The following is an 18,573-nucleotide window of genomic DNA, read 5'->3' as shown; positions in this document are numbered from 1 at the left end:
GACACTCTTTGGAATTTAGGATTTCTGGCTTGTAACTGCAATTGCAGCCACATTGTTTGTATGGCTGGCCCAATTCAGTTTCTGACCAACTGTATCTTCTAAGATTATGACAGTGTTAGATAGAGCAATATAGTACTCTCTCTCAACTAGAGAGAACCTAACCATGTCACCTTGATATTCAATATAGGACCATTGAATATCAAGGTGACATGGTTATAGAACATAGGACATAGAACATAGAAAAGTACAGCACAGTACAGGCCCTTCGGCCCACGATGTTGTGCCATGGAATAATCCTAATCCAAAAATAAAATAACCTAACCTACATTCCCCTCAATTCACTGCTGTCCATGTGGTTAGGTTCTCTATAGTTGAGATGGTCATTGTCTGACCCTGTGTGGTGTGAATGTTACATGTTAGTTATCTGCCCAATTTTGTATGTTGTCCAGATCTTGCTGCGTGTGGACATGGACTGCTTCAGAATCTGAAAAGTTGTAAATGTTGATCAACTTTGTGCATTTCGCAATGAACGTTCTCACTTGTAACCCTTTGATGGAAGGAAGGTCATTGATAAAGTAGCTAAAGATGCCTAGGCCTTGGATTCTACCCTGAGGAGCCCCACAGTGATGTACCAGTATTGAGATGAATGACTTCCAACAACCCCAACTATTTTTCTTTATGCTAGGTATAATTCCAATTAATAGAGAGTATTTTCTCAATTCTCACTAACTGCAGCTTTGTTAGAGCTCCTTGCAAAAGTTAAATATAGTTAAAACAGGCTAACAAAATATAAAACAAAGAATGTGGATGCTTAAGATCTGAAATAAAACAAAAGTTGCTGGAGAAATTCAGCAGGTCTGGCACCTTCTATGAAGAAAAAGTAGTGTTAATGTTTTGGGTCCATTGACTTTTCTGAACCAGTGACTAGACCCTTCTGAACAAGGGTTACTGGGCTCAAAACAAAACAACTGGACTCAACACTCTGCTCTCTCTACTCAAATGCTACCAAACTTCTTGAGTTAGGGGAGGCAATGACTTAATGGTATTTTTGCTGGACTGTTAATCCAGAGACCCAGTTAATGTTCTGGGGATAATGGGAACTGCAGATGCTGGAGAATCCAAGATAATAAAGTGTGAAGCTGGATGAACACAGCAGGCCAAGCAGCATCTCAGGAGAACAAAAGCTGACGTTTCGGGCCTAGACCCTTCATCAGAGAGCTCTCTGATGAACGGTCTAGGCCCGAAACGTCAGCTTTTGTTCTCCTGAGATGCTGCTTGGCCTGCTGTGTTCATCCAGCTTCACACTTTATTATAATGTTCTGGGGACATGGGTTTGAATCCTCTCATGGCTGATGGTGGAATCTGAATTCAGTAAGTATCTGGAATTAAAAGTTTAATGGTGACCATGAATCCATTCTGATTGTCAGCAAAACCCATTTGGTTTACTTATGTCCTTTAGGGAAGGAAACTGCCATCCTTACCTGGTCTGGCCTATATGTGACTCCAGACCCACAACAATGTGGTTGACTCATCACTGCCCTCTAGCCAGTTAGGGATGGGCATTAAATGCTGTCTAGCCAGCAATGCTCTCATCCCGTGAATGAATAAAATGGGGAACAAAAAGCTTTTCCAGCAACTCAGAGATAGCAGGAATTGCAGATGCTGGAGTCAGAGACATCATTTGTGGAGCTGGAGGAACACAGCAGGCCAGAAATAAAGAAGGGCCCTGACCTGAAACGTCAACTTTCCTGCACCTCTGATGCTGCCTGGCTAGCTGTGTTCCTCCAGCTCCACACTGTGTTTTCTAGCAACTTATGATTTTATTTCTAATTAATAATAATGTAAAAGAATCTTTAGGGATGAATGACCACAATATGATAGAATTTTACCTTTTGTTTGAAAGTGAAATATTTCACACTGAAGCAAGGGTATTAAATTTGAATAAGGGAAAAATATGAAAGCCTGAGGCACAAGGCGACAACTGATTTGGGAAAATATATTGAAAGGCACAACAGTACAGACAGTCTTTCAATCATCTTTAAATAACTATTACATGATTACACACTTCCCTTAAGGTGTAAAAATGCAACCAAGGTCAATCAATTGTAGCTGACAAAGGAAATTAAGGATTGTGTAGGATTACGAGAAGGCTTAAAAATATATGAAGAGCAGAAGTAAAAGGTACAAGAATAGGTTAATCGGCCCTTTGGATCTGCTCTGTTATTCACTGAGATAACTGCTGATCTGATTTTAACCTTAACGCTACATTCCTGCATATACCAAATTATCTTTCATGGTAATCAGACATCTATCTACCTCTGCCTTAAAATATTTAAATATGCCTTATCCACAGGCTTTTGATGAAGAAAATTTCAAATACTCATAGCCCGCTGAGAGAAAAATGTTTCCCCATCTTTGTTTTAAGTCGGTACCCCCTTATTTTAAAACTATGACCCCTATTTCTAGATTCTCCCACAAGAGTAAACTGCCATCAGCAACATCTGGTTAAGTGCCTTCAAGATCTTACATTTCAATTTAGTCAGCTCTTGGTCCTCCAGACTCTAGAGGTTAAAAGCCTGTCTAGCCTTTTCCACTCATTCAAATGTTATACCAGAGCACTCCAGAAACGGTCTCACAATTCCTGTACAATTGAAACATAATCTCCCTACTCTTGTATTTCAATTCCTTTGCAATAAATTAGACCAATCCATTAGTTTCGAGATAGTAAGAACTGCCTATGCTGGAATCACGATAACACAGTGTGGAGCTGGAAGAGCACAGCAGACCAAGCAGCTTCAGAGGAGCAGGAAGGTTGATGTTTTTGGTTGAGACACTTCTTCAGAAATGGGCTGGCACGATGGCTCAGCGGTTAGCACTGCTGCCTCACAGCGCCAGGGACCCGGGTTCAATTCCATCCTTGAGCGACTGTGTAGAGTTTGCACATTCTCACTGTGTCTGTGTGAGTTTCCTTCGGGTGCTCTGGTTTTCTCCCATGGTCCGAAGATGTGCAGGCTAGGGGGATTGGCCATGCTAAATTACCCATAGTGGTCAGGAATGTGTAGATTGGGTAGACTATAGGCTAATGGGTCTGGGTGGGATGCTCTGAGGTCAGTGTAGACTTGTTGGGCCAAGGGGCCTGTTTCCACACTGTAGGGATTCTATGAAACAGGGACGTGAAAAGGAAAGAACTCTAATGAATAGTCATGGAGACTCAAAATGTTAGCTTGCTGTCTGTCCACAATGCTGCCTGACTGTCTATGTTTTCCAGCATCTTTTGCTTTCAGCTTGTAAAAAGCAAACATTTTATTAAGGCAAATGTGGGTCCATTAAAAGCAGAGCCGAAAGAATTTATTATGGGCAATGGAGAAATAGCAGAGAAGCTAAATTATAACTTTGCCTTTGTTTTTACAAAGAAAGGTACAAGATATCTCCCAGAATTAGAGAGCCAGATGACTCGGGAGAATATGGAGTTGAAGGACATTACCGCTATTAGGGAGGCTATATAGGAGAAATTAATGATGATGAAAGTTAATAGGTTTCTTGGATTTGATCTTCAACATTCTGGGATGTAGACTGAGATAGCTACAGTGATAATGCTTTGATAATCATCTTCTAAAATTTCATACATTCAGAATGACTCCTGCAGATTGGAAGCAAAAGAAAAAAAGTGGAAAATACAACCCTGTCAGCCTTGTATCAGTAGTAGGGAAAATGCAAGAATTATTCATAAAAGATATGATAAATGGACAGTTATATAAGAATGATGTGATTTGGCTTAGTCAAGTGGATTTGCGAATTGAAAATTCCGTTTGACAAACTTGTTGGAGTTTTTGAGGGTGTTAAAACAAAATTGATAAAAGGGAGTTAATAGATGCAGCATAATTGGATTTTCTAAGGGTTCTCGATCATATCCCAAAAGGAGGTTGGTTAGCACAATAAAAGCACATAGGAAAGGAGATAATGTACTGCCATGTATTAAAGGTAAAGTCGCCATAGTCCTACTGGACCATAGGCTGCTCTTTCATTTGAAAGTGGTGCAGCTGGTGGTGGTTTAACCTGAGGGCCATTATGCCACAGGCAAGGGGACAGAATGAGAAGGGAAGTCCTTCATGATTACCTCAGCCAGTGTGGAAATTGAACCCATTCTGTTGATGTCACTCTGCATCATAAACCAGCTGTTCAGCCAAATAAGCTAACCTATCCCCAATGGCACACATATGGATTGGCTAACAGAAAAGAGAGAACAGGAATGAGTGAGTTGTTCTCCAATTGGTAGGTTATGACTAGTGCTTTACTGCCAGAATTAATACCTACGCCCCAGCTGTTCATTTTATACATGAATAATTGTAACATCGGGACCAAATGTAATTTTTCCAAATTTGTAAATGGTATAAAACTAGGTAGGAATATGTATTGTGATGAAGATGTAAAATGATTTTGGGAGGATTTGGATAGGCTTAGTGAATGGACAAGAACATGGCAAGTGTAACATTATGTGGAAACATCTGAGGTTGGTAGGAAGAACAGATGTGTAGAGCATTTCTTAAATGGCGATAGGCTGGAAAGTGTTGATGTGCAAAAGGACTTTGGTGCTATTGTCATTAACTCACTGAAGGCTAACATGCAGGTGCAGCAAGCTATTGGGAATGGAATGCTATCCTTTATCACAAGAGAATTTAAGTACAGGAGTGGTGAAGTTTTTCTTTCATTGTATACAAGATTGGCCTGAACACACCTCTGTGCAGTTTTGGTCTCTTCTCAGGAAAGGTGTCACAGTGAAAGTTCACCAGACTGTTCCCGGATGGCAGGACTGTACTATGAAGAGAGTTTCAAAGAATTAGAGGTGATTTCATTGAAAGTGCAAAATACTTAGAGGGATAAACAGGGTTTATATGGATAAGATGTTTCCCCTAATTGGGGAATCTAGAACCAGGAAAGATTGTACCTTGACTTCAAACATAATATACGGACTACTGCAAGGATCAATATTATGTCAGTAGCTGCCCAGTCTAAATGAATGGTTTGGCTATAGGACTAATTTAAGACTTCCAAATTTGTTGCTAGGTCAAAACTGGCTGAGAATGTAATTCGTGAGGAGGATGCAAGGAATATTCAAGAGGATTTAGATAGACCAAGTGAAGGGTATTGAACATGATAGATGAAATAAACTGTGAATAAGCTCGGAGTTCTTCAATTTGGTAGAAAAAACAGAAAGGCAGAATATTTCTTAAATGGTGAGAGGCTGGGAACAGGTGTCCAAACCCTTGTATCCTTATTCATGATTCAGTAAAAGCTACCATGTATATGCTGCAAGCAATTTTCCTGATAGACCATGTTTACCCTTCAGAAGGAGGTCAAAAATTGGGATTCATCATCGAACTCCACAGCTTGCATGGACATTTACGTTATTACAAGATGATGAAAAATCAATGGTACGTTGGTCTTAATTACAAGGGGATTGGTGTATCGAAGTAAAGATGTCTTCATGAAATTATGTGGAGCCTTGATGATACCATACCCTGGAGTATTGTGTATGGATTTGTTCTTCTTATACAAGGAATGATATCTTAAGGGGAATGCAATAGATGTTCACCAGATTAATTTTGAGGGTGGTAGGATAGCTTTGAGAATTTGGGGAAATCGTGATTTTGTACCCTAGAATTTCGAAGAATGTGAGATAATCCTATTGAAACTCTCACAATTCATATAACACATGACTGGATGGATGTAAGTAAGACATATTCCATGGTTGGTGCGCATAAAACCAGGAGAGATAATCTCTGTTAAGAATTAGGCGATTTAAGACTGAGATGAGGAGAAATCTGATCAGTGTGCTTGTGTGTGTGTCTTTTTGTATGTGGGGTGGGGATGTGGTGGGGTAGTGGTGGTAAGGGGGAGAAGAGAATGATTGCTTATGAATTCTCTACCCTAAGGCTGTGGAAGTTCAAATCACTGAGTACGCTCAAGACAAAGTCAATAGATGTCTGAAAGTTAATGACATTAAGGGATATGGGATTTATGCGGAAAAAGGGCTTTGAGGTAAATAACCAGACATGACTTAATTGAATGGTGGAGCAGGTTGGACAGGCTGAATGCCTAATCGTGAAGGTATGTTTCTATGTTGAAGGAACAAGGGAGACGATGTATTGTGCAGCATGAATAAACTGTCAATTTATATGCAGTGCGTTGAGAATATATGAATTAACAGTAAGCATAGAAATCTGTACCTATTTGGTGACCCAAAAGTGGGAGAGATGTGCCGTCAACTCTAGTGTAACTCTACAGCATAGTACGACTAGGACATTAAGAGAATACCACTCACTAATCTTGGGCGACCAGAGATTGTCAGTAACTGTGTGTGTTACCATCTGTACAATAAAAATTCTTTCTATTGCTTCGCTGATAGGTCCTCATCTCCCAAGATGACTCAACAGATGCGGGATCTCCAACTGATTCACGGGAAGAAGCTAGCCTCTCCATCCTCTCCTAATGCAGCAAAGAGGTTATACCGAAATCTATCAGGAAAGTTCAAAGTTAATTATACTTCATTTGATGAAACAAACTTGATAGGACGAAATGAAAAGAACAAGCAGCGGAAGTCTTGTGTGGTAAGGAAGTTTAAAGATTCTAATTGATGGCGATTGGATGTGTAGTGGATGGAAATGACAGAGCCCTGCTGATGCATTAAGTTGCAACATGATAGTTTATTCACATCAATGCAGCTGGTTTAGAATTGTCAAACTTTACATTGGTTCAAATGTTAAATGATTCCAAAAGTCGAAGAGGATTAACAAGTGATTCACAATACAAATTCTGTATGTTTTATGCTATAGTGCTGTTTGCTGTGGGCAGAATCTTCTGAACCCACCAGAGCATTTCCAAAAGCTGGAGAGAACATTAGCTGGGCAATAAACTAATGTCAGGTTAAATTTATTGTATCAAGTTCTCAGTATCTTTCAGGTAGCTTGACCTTCCTGATCATGATCATCAGGAATTTCTTTAACGTTCATTAGTATTCCACAAATACTCATTAACACCCTGATCTGCTGAAAATGTATTCACGAGTGCAGATTTGTTTGGCAAGAAAAATGAGTGTTTACAAACCCAACAGTAAAATGAGGCTGGATGAACACAGCAGGCCCAGCAGCATCTCAGGAGCACAAAAGCTGACGTTTCGGGCCTAGACCCTTCATCAGAGACGGGGATGGGGTGAGGGTTCTGGAATAAATAGGGAGAGAGGGGGAGGCGGACCGAGGATGGAGAGGAGATAGGTGGAGAGGAGAGTATAGGTGGGAAGGTAGGGAGGGGATAGGTCAGTCCAGGGAAGACGGACAGGTCAAGGAGGTGGGAAGAGGTTAGTAGGTAGGAGATGGAGGTGCGGCTTGGGGTGGGAGGAAGGGATGGATGAGAGGAAGAAAAGATTAGGGAGGCAGAGACAGGCTGGGCTGGTTTTGGGATGCAGTGGGTGGAGGGGAAGAGCTGGGCTGGTTGTGTGGTGCAGTGGGGGGAGGGGACGAACTGGGCTGGTTTTGGGATGCAGTGGGGGAAGGGGAGATTTTGAAGCTGGTGAAGTCCACATTGATACCATTGGGCTGCAGAGTTCCCAAGCGGAATATGAGTTGCTGTTCCTGCAACCTTCGGGTGGTATCATTGTGGCACTGCAAGAGGCCCATGATGGACATGTCGTCTAAAGAATGGGAGGGGGAGTGGAAATGGTTTGCGACTGGGAGGTACAGTTGTTTATTGCGAACCGAGCAGAGGTGTTCTGCAAAGCGGTCCCCAAGCCTCCGCTTGGTTTCCCCAATGTAGAGGAAGCCACACCGGGTACAGTGGATACAGTATACCACATTGGCAGATGTACAGGTGAACCTCTGCTTAATGTGGAAAGTCATCTTGGGGCCTGGGATAGGGGTGAGGGAGGAGGTGTGGGGGCAAGTGTAGCATTTCCTGCGGTTGCAGGGGAAGGTGCCGGGTGTGGTGGGGTTGGAGGGCAGTGTGGAGCGAACAAGGGAGTCACGGAGAGAGTGGTCTCTCCGGAAAGCAGACAGGGGTGGGAATGGAAAAATGTCTTGGGTGGTAGGGTCGGATTGTAGATGGCGGAAGTGTCGGAGGATGATGCGTTGTATCCGGAGGTTGGTGGTGTGGTGTGTGAGAACGAGGGGGATCCTCTTTGGGCGGTTGTGGCGGGGGCGGGCTGTGAGGGATGTGTTGCGGGAAATGTGGGAGACACGGTCAAGGGCGTTCTCGACCACTGTGGGGGGAAAGTTGCGGTCCTTGAAGAACTTGGACATCTGCGATGTGCGGGAGTGGAATGCCTCATCGTGGGAGCAGATGCGGCAGAGGTGGAGGAATTGGGAATAGGGGATGGAATTTTTGCAGGAGGGTGGGTGGGAGGAGGTGTATTCTAGGTAGCTGTGGGAATTGGTGGGCTTGAAATGGACATCAGTTACAAGCTGGTTGCCTGAGATGGAGACTGAGAGATCCAGCAAGGTGAGGGATGTGCTGGAGTTGGCCCAGGTGAACTGAGGTTGGGGTGGAAGGTGTTGGTGAAGTGGATGAACTGTTCGAGCTCCACTGCGGAGCAAGAGGTGGCGCCGATACAGTCATCAATGTAACAGAGGAAGAAGTGGGGTTTGCGGCCTGTGTAGGTGCGGAAGAGGGACTGTTCCACGTAACCTCCAAAGAGGCAGTCATAGCTGGGGCCCATGCGGGTGCCCATGTCCACCCCCTTAGTCTGAAGGAAGTGGGAGGAATCGAAAGAGAAGTTGTTGAGAGTGAGGACGAGTTCGGCTAGGCGGATGAGGGTGTCGGTGGAGGGGGACTGGTTGGGCCTGCGGGACAGGAAGAAGCGGAGGCTTGGCCCGCAGGCCTGTCCAGTCCCCCTCCACCGACACCCTCATCCGCCTAGCCGAATTCGACCTCACCCTCAACAACTTCTCTTTTGATTCCTCCCACTTCCTACAGACTAAGGGGGTGGCCATGTGCTCCCGCCTGGGCCCCAGCTATGCCTGCCTCTTTGTAGGTTATGTGGAACAGTCCCTCTTCCGTACCTACACAGGCCCCTAACCCCACCTCTTCCTCCGTTACATTGATGACTGTATCGGCTCCACCTCTTGCTCCCCAGAGGAGCTTGAACAGTTCATCCACTTCACCAACACCTTCCACCCCAACCTTCAGTTCACCTGGGCCATCTCCAGCACATCCCTCACCTTGCTGGATCTCTCAGTCTCCATCTCAGGCAACCAGCTTGTAACTGATGTCCATTTCAAGCCCACTGACTCCCATAGCTACCTAGAATACACCTCCTCCCACCCACCCTCCTGCCAAAGTTCCATCCCCTATTCCCAATTCCTCCGCCTCTGCCGCATCTGCTCCCACAATGAGGCATTCCACTCCCGCACATCCCAGATGTCCAAGTTCTTCAAGGACCGCAACTTTCCCCCCACAGTGGTCGAGAACGCCCTTGACCGTGTCTCCCGCATTTCCCGCAACACATCCCTCACAGCCCGCCCCCGCCACAACCGCCCAAAGAGGATCCCCCTCATTCTCACACACCACACCACCAACCTCCGGATACAACGCATCATCCTCCGACACTTCCGCCATCTACAATCCGACCCTACCACCCAAGACATTTTTCCATTCCCACCCCTGTCTGCTTTCCGGAGAGACCACTCTCTCCGTGACTCCCTTGTTCGCTCCACACTGCCCTCCAACCCCACCACACCCGGCACCTTCCCCTGCAACCGCAGGAAATGCTACACTTGCCCCCACACCTCCTCCCTCACCCCTATCCCAGGCCCCAAGATGACTTTCCACATTAAGCAAAGTTTCACCTGTACATCTGCCAATGTGGTATACTGTATCCACTGTACCCGGTGTGGCTTCCTCTACATTGGGGAAACCAAGCGGAGGCTTGGGGATCGCTTTGCAGAACACCTCTGCTCGGTTCGCAATAAACAACTGTACCTCCCAGTCGCAAACCATTTCCACTCCCCCTCCCATTCTTTAGATGACATGTCCATCATGGGCCTCCTGCAGTGCCACAATGATGCCACCCGAAGGTTGCAGGAACAGCAACTCATATTCCGCTTGGGAACCATGCAGCCCAATGGTATCAATGTGGACTTCACCAGCTTCAAAATCTGCCCTTCTCCCACCGCATCCCAAAACTAGCCCAGTTCGTCCCCTACCCCCACTGCAGCACACAACCAGCCCAGCTCTTCCCCTCCCCCCAGTGCATCCCAAAACCAGCCCAGCCTGTCTCTGCCTCCCTAACCTGTCCTTCCTCTCACCCATCCCTTCCTCCCACCCCAAGCCGCACCTCCATCTCCTACCTACTAACCTCTTCCCACCTCCTTGACCTGTCCGTCTTCCCTGGACTGACCTATCCCCTCCCTACCACCCCACCTATACTCTTCTCTCAACCTATCTTCTCTCCATCTTCGGTCCGCCTCCCCCTCTCTCCCTATTTATTCCAGAACCCTCACCCCAACCCCCTCTCTGATGAAGGGTCTAGGCCGGAAATGTCAGCTTTTGTGCTCCTGAGATGCTGCTGGGCCTGCTGTGTTCATCTAGCCTCACATTTCATTATTTTGGATTCTCCAGCATCTGCAGTTCCCATTATCACAGTAAAATGAGGCTTCTGCCTGGTGATGCAGACTTCTTCCTAGCAGCTCTGGTAAGTTCACACTAATTCAGTAGCATGGGTCCTTTGTAAACAAGTCATTTGCTTAAAGATTTCAAGTTAAAGGATGCAAACTGCCCAGTCAATGCAACTCTTGAGGGATATCAGTCATAACTGATCTGTCATCTGTTGATATTTGCAGACTGTGTGGCCCATCCAGGCTCCCTGAAACAAGGGAGCTGCAATGATTAATGATATAAAACTTAATGGGATAGGTACGAGGGCTCAAAACAAAAGAGGCTCAACAAACAAGGGGATCAACTGAAACATTACAGATAAAGATAGGAAGGTATGTCAAGGAGTCAAACTTAAAGAATGTGGTTGTTAAGGATGCCAGAAGAACACTGAGGAATGGGGGTAGACAGCTGGGGAGCAAAAAAGGCTGGGAGCTGCATATTGAGAGTAGGGACTTTCCTGGGGTAATGAATGAACTGTCAGTGAGGGTGAAAGAGTAGCTGAATCGAATAAGGTGTAATGCCTGGCTAAGAGCTGTGGTGGGCAGCAGGATGAGGTGGGCTCAGGACGAAGATCACGTGGAATTCTGAGTGGGGGCACAGTTGTTGGGGGAAGCGAAAACATGACAGAGGGACACTAGAAAAAGGAATCAATCCTCTACAATGATGGGGGGAAGAGTATAGGTCAGTTGGGAAGGATTGCAGCTGATTGAATTGATATAAAAAATTAACGCACACTTTCGTTATGAGTTTGGCCAGCCACATCCAGTAGCTGTATTGACTCAGATGCATCTACAAAGTAGGAGTAGGAGAAGATGAAGGAATGCCCAACAGTAACAGCACTACACACTAATGCTTCGGGAGATCCGGCCACGTAGCCTGTACTCATCAAGCAGCGCCTGAACAGAGGAACCTTCAGCAGTGTACTGTGAGATGGGTCAGCACCAATGCCAAATATCTTTGCATGACATGGTACGCTGTGACCTACATCTACACCTTCAGTAGGAAATTCTACAACCACTTGGCTTGGGAAGAAGCACTGTTCCTGTGGCATTGAAGATCAAAATGGCTTTGAACTTGCTTACTATCTGCTCCTTTCAGATCTCAACTAGCAACTTGGGCGGCATCTCCCGAATCTGCAAGTGCATTCATGAGGTCACAGGTACCTTTCTCAGGAAAGCTCGTGTGTTGTACAAATCACCATGGCTCAAGTGAGCCAAACCACCTGAATCATTGGATTTGCCTCCATCACTGGGTTCCCTCAGGCACAAGAAGCTATTGAATTACATGTGCACTCAAAAGCTCTGTGGAATCATCCAACCCTTTTCTTGAGCCAAAAGGTTTATTTTAAACTCCTCAGTTTATAGCTTTCATGTGTGATCACAGGTGCCAGTTCCTGCAGGTGTGCACTTGCTATCCAAGGAGCTCTCATGGCATTTGCATTCCATACAGCTCCCAAGTTCCACAAATATTCACTCACCAAGCATCATCTCCAGGCATGGATCATAGGTAACAGGGAGTGCCCTAAGAATGCATGGCTAATGACCCCACTACAAAACTCCCAAATTGAACACCCAAATTGGGTACAGGCATGGGTCTAAGCTATGCCTGCCTCTTTGTAAGTTATGTGGAACAATCCCTCTTCTGTAGCTACACTGACCCTAAACCCCACCTCTTCCTCCATTACATTATTGACTGTATCAGCGCCGCCATGTGTTCCCCTGAGGAGCTCGAACAGTTCATCCACTTCACCAACACCTTCCACCCCAACCTTAAGTTCACCTGGACCATCTGTGATTCCTCTCTTTCCTACCTGAACCTCTCGGTTTCCATCTCTGGTAACCACCTGGAAACTGATATCCATTTCAAGCCTACCGACTCCCACAGCTACCCAAAATACACCTCCTCCCACCCACCTACCCGCAAAAATGCCATCCCCTATTCCCAATTCCTTCGCCTCCGCCACATCAGCTTCCAAGATGAGGCATTCCACTCCTGAATATCTCAGATGTCCTCATTTTTCAAGGACTGCACCTTCACCCCCTCAGTGGTCGAGAATGCCCTCGACCCTGTCTCCCGCAATTCCTGCAAGTCATCCATCACACCCCTTCTCCGCAATAACAACCAAAACAGAATCCCCCTTGTCCTCATGTACCACCCCACCAACCTCCGGATCCAATGCAGCATCCTCTGACACTTCTGTCATCTGCAGTCCAACCTCACCACCAAAGACATTTTTCCTTCCCCACCCTTATCTGCTTTCCGAAAGGACCACTCTCTCCGTGACTCCCTTGTCTGCTCCTCACTTCCCTCCAGCACCCCCACATCCGGCACTTCTCCCTGCAACCGCAGGAAGTGCTATACCTGCCCCTCCACCTCCCCCAGCACCCCCATCCCGGGCCCCAAGAAGACCTTCCACATCAAGCAGATGTTCATCTGCACATCTGCTAATGTGGTATACTACATCTGCTGTTCCAGATGTGGCTTCCTCCACATCAGGGAAACCAAGCAGAGGCTTGGGGACCACTTTGCGGAACACCTACACTTGGTTTGCAACAAACAACTGTGCCTCCCAGTTGCACACCATTTCAACTCCCCCTCCCACTCCTTAGGTGACATTTCCATCCTGGGCCTTCTGCACTGACACAACAATACACGAGGTTGCAGGAGCAACACCTCATATTCCGCTTGGGAACCCTGCAGCCCAATGGTATCAATGTGGACTTCACAAGCTTCGAAATTTCCCCTCCCCTAACCGCATCCCAAAACCAGCCCAGCTCGTCCCCACCTACCTAACCTGTCCTTTCCCTCACCTCAAGCCCCACCCCCATCTCCTACCTACTAACCTCATCCCGCCCCCTTGACCTGTCTGTCCTTCCTGGACTGACCTGTCCTCTCCCTAACTCCCCACCTACACTCACTTTTACTGGCTCCATCCCAGCCTCTTTGACCTGTCTGTCTCCTCTCCACATATCTTCTCATTTATCCATCTTCTATCTGCCTCCCCCTCTCTCCCTATTTATTTCAGAATCCCCTTCTCCACCCCCATTTCTGAAGAAGGGTCTAGGCCTGAAACGTCAGCTTTCCTGCTCCTCTGATGCTACTTGGCCTGCTGTGTTCATCCAGCTCCACACCTTGTTAAACCAAATTGGACAGCAGTATTTTCCTGCATATGCATTTACCGGAACCATCATTATACAGGCAATTAGTCGACTGGTCTATTGGCCAAAGGACAAAAACTTGTTTGATGGAAAATATGAGATTATGCACTATGGTAGAAAAAATAGAGGAACTGAATGTTATTTGACTAGAGAAAGACTGAAGAAGGATGCAGACCAGAGGGATTTCGGGGTCTTTGTACATAAAAAGCTAGTTCAGCAGATATTAGGATGGCCTTTCCTTTAAAGGGAAAGGAGTGTATAGACAGGAAGTCTTGCTAAAACTGGACAATGCACTAGTTAAGTCACACCTAGAATGCTGTGACCAGTTTTGGTTTCCTTATCTAAGGAAAGCTATGCTGGCATTGGAAACAATTCACAGAAGGTTCACTCAGTCAATCCCAGTTGAATAGGTTGAACCTGTACTCATTGAAGTTTAAGAGACCAAGAGGTGACTTTATTGGAACAGATAAGATTCGTAGGGGGCTTAACGGGATATAGATTTGGGGAGATTGTTTGCCCTTGTGGGAGAACCTAGAACCAGAAAGTTTAATCTCAGAGTAAGGGATCCCTTATTATAGACAGGGAAGAGGAGGTTTGTTTTTCCCTCCCACAGGGTAATAAACCTGTGGAATTCTTTACTGCAAAGTGTTCTAGAGGCTGATTTTTCAAGGTTGCAATAGAATTTTTTTTAATTAATGAGGCATCAAGGATTATGGGGAAAAAGCAGCAAAGTGGAGTTGTATATTCTCAGAAAAGCCATGATTGCATTGAATGATGGGACGGACCTAATGGGCTGAATGATCAATTACTGCTTCTATATCTTAAGGTCTGAAAATGCACATCTGTTGTCTGGACATCTCAGGAGGAGCACTCCAATATTTGACAGACGAAGTTTCCAGAATAGTTGTTGTTTCTTGAGTTGTTCACAACTTACTCAATAACATGGTTTCAACTTATCCGATGGGCAGGTGAACCAGCTTCACCTTCCAAAGGTAATAGGAACTGCAGATGCTGGAGAATCTGAGATAACAAGGTGTGAAGTTGGATGCACACAGCAGGCCAAGCAGCATCTTAGGTGCAGGAAAGCTGACCTTTCGGGCCTAGCCCCTTCATCAGAAAAAAAAAATTCCTGATTTTTTTCTGAAGAAGGGTCTAGGCCCAAAACGTCAGCTTTCCCGCTCCTAAGATGCTGCTTGGCCTGCTGTGTTTATCCAGCTCCACACCTTGTTATCTCAACTTCCAAAGAAGTGGAAGAAGAGGCGATCAATGGAGATGCAAAGGGAGGTGAAGCCAACAATCTTGTTACTAAAGAAGCGAGGGAGTATGAAACATGGCAGACAATTTTGAGGGAACTTAACAGAAGCTAAACTTGAGACTAAATGATATTGGAGTAACATATGTTGTCACTCAGAACTAGAAGCGATCTATGGCTAAGACATGTTCCTGCCTTGAAGGAATGAGTGATTTTTTTTTTACATGTAGATATTATGCTTATTTATTAGGCATTCAGTAAAAGTAGCTTTTAAGCTTTGCTGTGATAACCTCTTGTACAATTTCATGGTCAGTGCATTGGTGGAGTGGTGCATATATCCCTTAAATGTCAATGAGCAAGGGACATTCATTTATTACAGAGATTGTGCTGAGTATTCTCCAAACCCACACATTTTGCTTAAGGTGACATTTCCATGTGGTCAAGTTCATTTCTGAGGTCAACAAAGACTAGAAGCCTAGGTTTTCCACACAATCCATGTACGATCATGTATAATGATCAGCATCCTTCATGGTTGGCTATAATAGAAAGAGACCCAATCAGAAACATTAACAGATAATAAGAGACCATACTAATGGAGTATAAAGTGTTACACTTGTGAACAGTGCTGGTTCTACTTGGTTCCCCTTAGTCTGGGACCTTGAACGTACTAGCCTGCTGGGAATCTTCTGTCTAGTTGTAGGTCTAACCTCCTCACCCTGACTTGAGGGAGATGATTAGGTCTCTGGCAGAGTGGAGGTGGATAGGTAAAGCACATCTGCAATGTCCTGAGATGATAGTCGTTGTTGGTGGGCTTTTGCTCTTCCTCCCTGTCGGTATATAATGGTAATTCCCTCATCCCTTGAAGGGATAGAGAATGTAGAGGGTGGTCACATGCTTTGCTCCTTCTTGCCTAAACATTGAATGAATACATCTATTGCAGAGATGGAGAGGGCCTACACAATATTGAGTGACTGTCCAAATCCAGACATCTAGCTCAAGTCCATGCTTCCCCATTGTCATTTTCCCCATACATATGCAGAAGAATTGATCGCCCTACTGGATCTGGTTCTCCACAGCTGCCACCACCCAGTCAATGGAGGCATCCATGCTCTGATATGCTGGAGGTGCAACATCAGACAGATGTTGGGCAAATTTGTCTGCCCTTCACTCCAGTGAGCGAATGATTTCTGGCAGTTCTGCCAGACATTCCCCCACTTGACTGTGCATCTTCATCATCCCAGTAATGGCCATGTCCAGAGACTCATCAGGATGAGAGATGACTTGATAGAGGTGTACAAGATGATGAAAAGCATTGATAGAGTGGATAGCCACAGACTTTTTCCTAGGGTGGAAATGACTACTATGAGGGGCATAATTTTAAGGTAATTTGAGGAGGGTATAGGGGAGCTGTCAGAGATAGGTTCTTTAGACAGAGAGTGGTGGGTGTGTGGAATGCACTGCCGGCAGTGATAGTGGAGTCAGATACTTTAGAGATTTTTAAGCGACTCTTGGAAAGGCATGTAGAGGGTATGCAGGTACTGTGCTGATTATAGGCCAGCACAACATCATGGGTCGAAGGGCCTGTATTGTGCTGTAATGTTCTATGTTCTATCTTCATCATCTCTACTGGGCTTAGCACAGGAATGCTGGGTAATAGGCCTCTGATTGTCAGGAGCCTCAGCTGTAACTTTCTATGCTAGCAATGGGCCAGTGTCACCATTTTGCTCACCAAAATACCTGAGCCTGCTGTAGATAAATTATCGTTGATGGAACAACTTCAGAGACAGCCAGCTCTTCTCCTCAGAAGTGGGCTTAAGGTGCTACTAGAGTTGGGCCATGGGATTGGGACACTGCTTTTTTTGTTTATTGAAGTGAGCTCTGGAATCTGAAAATAGAAAAGCTTTAAAATCTAATGCCTGATTGTCAAAAGGGGTCAGGAACATTATGTCAGGGATACCCCCTCCCCCATAACAATATGGGCACGTTCATGCCTATTATGCTATTATGCACATTATTCTCCTTAGACAGAGAGCAGCATTGAGAGACAGTAACATGATTACTTGAGCACTTCCTCTACATTCATAGATTCATACTGAGATGTCAATCCCCGGAGCTGTGGATGTCTATCTTTACTTTACTACTGAGAGGAATGTGGTCTGGGCATTTGAGAAGCTCAGAGTTCAGAATGAAGATGCTTCTGCTTCATCAAATTCTTAGAATAGGTGAAAGATAATAAGACATTATATAAAACAGAAACAGAAAGTACTGGACAAACTCAGCAGTTCTGGCAACACCTGTGGAGAGAAATACAGAATTAGTATTTTCTTCAGATTCTGTTTAGGAGTCTTCAGATTTGATACATTAGCACAGTTTCTCTCTCCACAGACGCTGCCAGACCTGCTGAGTCTCTCCTGTGCTTTTTTTGTTTTTTTTTATTTGAGAACTTCAGTATCTTCAGTATTTTGTTTTAATGTGGCAAGCCATGATGTCTGTGGGCAGGCAGGCAGGAAGGAAATTCTGAAGGCTGTCAGGACCTCCAGGCTGTGATTGACAAACCTCTGAGATATTCTGGCCAACACCACTTTTGTGGATGTGGCCTAGTCCCATGCCATTATTTGATAAAAACATATAAGATGTGTAAATTCTCATGGTTAAGATGAAAATTCAGTGGCCTGAAGCTGATGAAAATTGTTGCTTCTTTTATGTTTTAACTGTATTGAGGGAGCTAGTACCACTATGCTGGAAGTAGTGCTACCTTGATAGCTTTGTTAACTGGGATATTTTTAATGCAGATGAGGCATTTTATGGAGATGACTGGTACCAAACCTTGTGTGTGCAAGTCCTTGGAAATGGTAACTTTATAGTTCTTCATACACCAAGGAGTGAGTTAATAGTGATCAGACAGCGGCACTTACCCTCTTGAAGCACAGCAGATCATTGATCCCTTTGTGGTGTTGGAGACAGATTTTTGTCAGCATCCCATGGGTGCTAATGTTTGCAGTGACCTTGATCCAGCACTTCTGTTGCCAGAATAACCCGCTGTTATCATCCCATCAAAACAGTACTCTTTCCTTTAGGAGAACATTGAGAACATTACTGAAGTATGGAGCCACTTTCCACCTGGTCTTGGACATCCCCATGGGTGGGTGGCAGCAAACCAACCAAGTTCAGTGGTTCTCCTGGCTTGCAGAGAAAGAAGTGTTGTGTGGCTGCCTGGAGGTCCTGACAGCCTTCAGAATTTCCTGCCTGCCTGCCCATAGGATTTAGTATTAGACCTCTACATGTAATTGGCAATGAGCTGAGAAGAACAAAATCAAGAAGACTTGACCTGCCCGTGAGAAGAAGTACTGCTCTTCAGCTGGATGCCACACTTGGTCTCCAAAGCATAAGGTTTAATCCAGTGTCTCTAACTATTCCTGAAATGAATTTCTATTACCCTGCAAAGTACAGTATACCTTTACCTGTCCAATATGCAGAATGTAGCAAGGCACGAGATTTGAAGAGATGTTTTGAAACTAT

General features: G+C 45.1%; 1 protein-coding gene across 9 annotated transcripts in view; it reads left to right on the top strand.

Annotated features, from left to right (window-relative positions):
- LOC125462329 (ankyrin repeat and fibronectin type-III domain-containing protein 1-like) overlaps positions 1-18,573 on the top strand; it is a 753,498-nt gene that overhangs the window by 634,257 nt on the left and 100,668 nt on the right. For all 9 annotated transcript variants that reach the window (XM_048552254.2, XM_059654042.1, XM_048552260.2 and 6 more), the window contains one exon: positions 6,407-6,608. In XM_048552254.2, the coding sequence (XP_048408211.1) occupies positions 6,407-6,608 (202 nt within the window). The remainder of the gene's footprint in view (positions 1-6,406; positions 6,609-18,573) is intronic.

Source organism: Stegostoma tigrinum, chromosome 23, assembly GCF_030684315.1.
Source record: "Stegostoma tigrinum isolate sSteTig4 chromosome 23, sSteTig4.hap1, whole genome shotgun sequence".
Taxonomy (NCBI): domain Eukaryota; kingdom Metazoa; phylum Chordata; class Chondrichthyes; order Orectolobiformes; family Stegostomatidae; genus Stegostoma; species Stegostoma tigrinum.
The sequence above is the reverse complement of the archived record's forward strand: the minus strand, read 5'-3'. Positions and strand labels throughout refer to the sequence as shown.